The sequence below is a fragment of the Ostrea edulis genome, chromosome 4 (assembly GCF_947568905.1).
Source record: "Ostrea edulis chromosome 4, xbOstEdul1.1, whole genome shotgun sequence".
Classification (NCBI taxonomy): Eukaryota; Metazoa; Mollusca; class Bivalvia; order Ostreida; family Ostreidae; genus Ostrea; species Ostrea edulis.
The window spans coordinates 8,639,336-8,645,335 of record NC_079167.1 but is presented as its reverse complement, the minus strand read 5'-3'; the positions used below and the strand labels follow the sequence as shown (position 1 = coordinate 8,645,335).

General features: G+C 33.4%; 1 protein-coding gene across 1 annotated transcript; it reads left to right on the top strand.

Annotated features, from left to right (window-relative positions):
• Positions 1–756: 756 nt before the first annotated feature.
• Positions 757–3,757, top strand: LOC125669687 (elongation of very long chain fatty acids protein 6-like). Its single transcript, XM_048904406.2, has one exon. It carries the CDS (start codon positions 843–845, stop codon positions 1,641–1,643), a length of 801 nt encoding a protein of 266 aa, XP_048760363.1. The 5' UTR covers positions 757–842; the 3' UTR covers positions 1,644–3,757.
• Positions 3,758–6,000: the final 2,243 nt, after the last annotated feature.

The window sequence follows — 6,000 nt, the reverse complement described above, 5'->3', positions numbered from 1 at the left end:
ATTGTACCTATCTTCAAATCAATTGTACCTATATCTTCAAATGAATTAAAGATAGGTATAATTCAGTTGAATCCATCTTTAATTGAATTAAAGATAGGTGAATTCATTTGAACCTAGGCTCAATTATTTAGAGATAGATATAATTATTTACACCTATCTCTAATTCATTTAGACCTATCTTTAATCCAATTGCACCTATCTTCAATTCATTTTGGAGATTGGTTCAATTATTTGTAGTCCGAAATATCTTACGTTTATTTGAAGATAGGTTCAAAAATTTGAATTTATGTTAATTTGGCGTTCCATACATGTGCATGAACACACTCTTACAACAGATTTCGTGTAACTACATGTATGAGAATAAAGGTCTCATTCGTCCCATAGGCCCTTGAAGCACCGTCAACACTTTACAATGTCTTAATCATCATGGATAAATGAAAAATCGGATAAGAAGACCAAATAGATTCTAGGCCTATTGAAAGAAAAAGAAAAGGAAGGGGGGGGGGTGAAATGCTTCCAATAGCATCGAATGTTAAATGTACGAGTTAATAAATTATTAGGGTTTCCACGAACATTTAAAAATATTTGTAAATCTAACCAGCCGATAGCCCTCGGATTTTCTTACTTAACTTCTACAACAAAAGTAAAGATATTCCGAAGTCCTCTTCTTATCAGTGACGCAGTATTACTAGCAACCACAGTGTCGCTGTATTTCATTGGCTAAATAACCTCAGTTCATGAAGTAAAACCAATCAGATTGCACTATTCATGTCCATTGGGGTGCCCAGTTCTCGTGGTAGCAGTAGTTGCGCCGGTGATTGTGATCGGGAATATATGCCAACATGAAGAATAACTATTCGTACCTATTTGCCTTTGAAAAACAATTTGATGAGACTAAGTTTTTCAAGTACATGCTCACACACTGGGCAGACAGCTTTATATATGCATCCGTTTACATCATCCTGGTATTCGGAGGAAAATGGTACATGGAGAAACGCCCAAGTTATGGTTTGCGACCTTGGCTAGCCATTTGGAGCAGTATTTTGGCCGTGTTCAGTATATTTGGTGCCGCTAGGACCATACCAGAACTGATCATGGCTGTCAACGAACATAGTTTGGAGTATTCAATATGTGTACCCTCATACCTCGAAAATGCAGCGGCCGTGTGGACATTCCTATTCACAGTTTCAAAGGTTTATGAACTAGGTGATACCATGTTTATCGTTCTTCGAAAGCAGCCCCTTATATTTCTACACTGGTACCACCATGTGACCGTGTTGATCTATGCCTGGTACAGTTACCCTGAGAGAACAGCAGTGGGGAGGTGGTTCATGGTGATGAACTACACGGTCCACTCCATCATGTACTCTTACTATGCACTAAAAGCCATGCGGTTCAACCTACCAAAGTGGGTATCTATGCTCATCACATTTTTACAACTTTTACAAATGGTCGTAGGATGTCTGGTTAATATATGGGCATATCAGATTAAAAATGAAGGAAGATTTTGCAATGTTTCATATGAGAACATTAAATACTCCCTGATTATGTATGCAAGTTATTTCTGTCTGTTTGCACATTTCTTCTACTCTGCATACCTCTCTGGGAAGCCTAGGGCAACGAAACCAGTGAAGAAAGACTAAAAGTGTTCGCCATTTGTAATGTGCACAAAAAATGCAAATCCTTGCACCAGTGTAAAGAGATTTACACCTGAAATCATTTACTGACTTGATCATGAAGTATAGTTCGGCAACTTTGTAAAACGGAATTCCATTGGAAATGTGTGTTGATGAAATACAAGTTCAATCCATTGTGTTAATTTAAATGAAAATTTATGTGTTTGAAAAATGTAAAGGGTAGTTTTATGTCATGTAATGTTGTTTACATGTGTGTCATTTTTAAACATACATTTTTTGATGAATTTTTATGTTGAGCTCATAAAACTCAAAAGTGAAAGTGACAAGTTGTATACATAATAACTCTAGATAGTAATTTTGTATGATTAGTATGATTAAACATAAGAAACTTTTGCAGGCAAAATTAATGTTTAATCCACTAGACAGTGAAATGGTTTGAAACTAAGATTCAAAAGAGAAATAAAAGCTCTTTTGCCAGACATTGCAAATAACTAAGACATGACCTCAAGCCTTGAGCTTAAGGAATTTTTCCAGCAGGTTTAAAAGATCTAATCTCATCTCAGATAGGCCTAAACTAAAAATATCAAGGAACAGGTATCACATGTGATAAAGGTGTAACAAATCACTGTCCTTATTGTAGTTACATGTGTACTTGTTGTCATACTTTAAACTAAATATTTAGAGTTCATTTTATCTTGGTATGATTTTTTCTATAAGTGATCTTTTTAAGATTTATTTATTTTCATATAGGAGAAACTAAACGCGTTATTGTTATGTTTGTATTTAATTTTTATATATGTAGCGAAGACTACTTTTATACCTAATGTTGAAAATGAAACACCTTGAATAATCATGTGATGGAATATTTGTGGTTATTTGTTTTTCCTATCATTTGTTCAGTTTATAGTTCATCTTATCAAGGTCTTCTCCTTTGTCGAAATAGTTTAGTGTTTAAAAAAAAAATTGTTAGTTGTTCAAGGTGAGATACTGGACTGTTAATCAGGGTGACCTACTTTTCATTGTGAATTTATTCCCTGGGTCAAATTTAGTGCACCTGAGTGATGTTCAACCTTTTTGATAGAGGTTAAATATGTTGCAGTTGATGTCAGATTACAGTCATGTCCATTTTATTTACAAATTTGTAGAAATAATAATTTATATATATATAGACACAACCATTGTCAGGCATTCGTTATTCAGTATATGTGGAAGTTAATCTGCTTATAACTGTACTAGATATTTATAAAAGAAAGTATTCATGAGGATTTCTTAACTTGAAAGGAAGTACTTTAAAATTTTAGTTCAGCATTGTAATTTTTGTATCCAAGGGCATGTTTTCACATATTTTTTATACTGTTGTTTTATAATCAGTTTTATTCATTTACAGTACATATTCAACAAATTTGTAATGAAATGCTGGTAACTTGGTTTTCTGAAAGCTGTACTGTAATCATTCTTGGTATCTACTTGCAGAATTGAAATACCAGTAATTTCAGTACTGTCATGTCCATGTGATATTTTGTTCTGTTAATTTTAGAACTTCTTAAAGTTTATGTACATGAACTTCATTAGAGTAGAGAGGATATATTGATTCTGTGCTGATATAATCTGCTGAGCGAACATATTTTATGTATTAAGTGTCCCAATGTTTGTACATATATGAGTGCAAAAAAAGAGAAACAGATGTACTTTCAAAAGTTGACATGTATATATGTGAATATGAGATGGTGTGAAGAAAGCACATGTCCTTTTTGCTATTTTGCATGTTGTACATGTATGTTCTAATTTATTACTTTGATCACCATACTGCAGCCGAAATAGCTGTACCCTCAAAAACCCCTCATGAAGATATTGATGTCTGGAGAGCACAATACAATGTAGTCCTATTGTGATCTCTGCAAGCAGTAACCAGCTATTTTTTAAATACTGCATGTACTCATTGATAAAGTACATATCTAAATGCATTATCATGTGATGGTATTTTAAAAATTTAGCTTGTGGACATCAAAATCTGATATTTTGTGGGTTATATGCAATTTTCGGCGAGAAGCACATGACATTATGATTTGATAGAATTGTTCATGATTTATTGACACAATTAAACCACTTGATAATTAGAATTGTTTTCTTGATTATTTCAATTTGTCTTTAAGGTAACGACGGATAGCAACCACGTGATCAGTAAAAATTGTGTATTTTCACGTGAATTCATTTTCCGGAATTCCTTCCTCCGTCATAGAATAGTCGAAAAACAAAAAGGGGTTCCGAAAGTGTTTTGTTGCTGTGACTGACTCGACTAGAGAAAATATACACATACCACATAAGTATACATCAATATCTGTAATAATGGTAGATCAAATGTTTCATCTGTGTGAAACTTTTTGCTAATCGAAATGTTAAACCAACCACCAATCCATGTACATAGATGCGCTACGTAAACAAAGTTGTTGGTTGATACATCGTAATGTCCGAGGGCAGCATGCTGTGAGATTAAATACTGTTTATACAGTCATTGAGAGGCTAAACAAAGTTTCTTGCAAGAAGAGGAAGTTGGTGGATGCATTCAACTTTGGTGAGTGAAAAAAAAAAAAATGCCATGAATTTGTATTCAAAAGTTCAACTCACATTTCCTCTGCTATTTCACAACGCGATTTATAACATCTGAAGTTTAAACACACGACATACAGTAGATGTATTATTTTGTATGTATGTATGTATTCCATGTGTGCTTAAATTATAACTCCCACCTGTGCATGTGATTGTAAACGAACGGATGTCATGTAAATGTATACCACATTTGTAAACATGGGCTCTCACAACTCTTTTATTAAGAAAATATCGTTTAAAAATGAAAATAACCGTTACGAAAATAACATACCTTGAACTACATGTATAAAAGTAATGAAAAACAAATATCTGTATAGACCTACTATCTAAGGGTATGAGGGAACCGGATAGAAAGTGGAGGAGGGGGAGGGGAATTTGTTCGATTATGATTCCCTAGACTATAGTATACATATACTATTACTTTGAAATTTCAGTGACCTATTTAGTCCTAAGAAATGTATCAAACCTGAGGTTTTGTGTTTCACACAAACATGTAGGTTGGCAAAACCTTTTTAAAAATAATGTAAATTAATCACAAGTCTGCATATATGCCCTCTCATTAGGCAAATGTATGCACTGTATGTATAAGTAAGATATGTATACTACACATATGCCCTTCTCTTGACCCACATTTTGTAAATAAAACAGATATGATAAGTCTATGGCAGTTTATGAAAACATATATACATGTCATCTCGTATTGCAATTTATAATTTTGAAACATCAGTATTTAAATTTTCACTGAATATGTGTTGAGACACAATTTTAAAATTCACATTGTCTGACACAGTCTAATTACTCAGTGGTATAATATAGACCTAACTGTGCAAATATCAATTATGATGATCTTTTTTCTAGGCATCAGCCTGAGGACCAAGGGAGGTTAGATAGGACCAGTGCAGGTTGAAGTGGATTTCGAGTCAACAAGTATAACAGCAAGAGAGGTACTATATTTTCTTTTGATAAACATTTGTAAAGACAATTCCGAGTATATCAGATATTTATCTTTTTTGCTATATTTAAATATATTTATCTATATTTTGAACAGGTACTCCATTTACAGTGATGATGACATATCCCCTGGACCCCCACAACTCCACAAATTTAAAAATGTTTGATCAAGTTCAGAAGATTAAAGAACTACTGCAAAATTTGGGACTTGGATGAAAAACATTAATTCACTTATATGAGCTCAGAGCAGTGGATGTTGTACAACATACTTTAAACTAAATTGTGAATTTAAGGGAAAACAAGTACATGTACTCGTGTATTACATGTACATGCCTTTTGAAAGACAATAATATTGCATAGGTGTAAAGGAAATTTCAATGTTGATTATTCTTTCTTAGATATATTAGTAAAAAATGTGCACATGATAGGATATCAATTTTATAACTTCAATCAATGTGTTTGAATTTTCCTTGTAATTCGAAATTTAGTTGAAACATGCATCATTGATACATTAATGTATATGAAATTTTTAGAGAAGTTTCATAATGGAACTAATTCACACACACCCCCCCCCCCCCCCCCCCCCCTTATACATACAGTGAACATAGACCTTCACCTGGGGAAAATTACATTTAGTTAATGCAATATACATGCACAGGTGCTTGTGGACAGGACTTCCGGTACCCCCCTTCTTGTATTTTTAAATGTTCAATTCCTTGGGTATTTCGGACGTATTTTTGATAAATTATGTAACTTCAGAGTTTATATGTTTCAATGGAATACACAAATATCGCATAGAAACCGT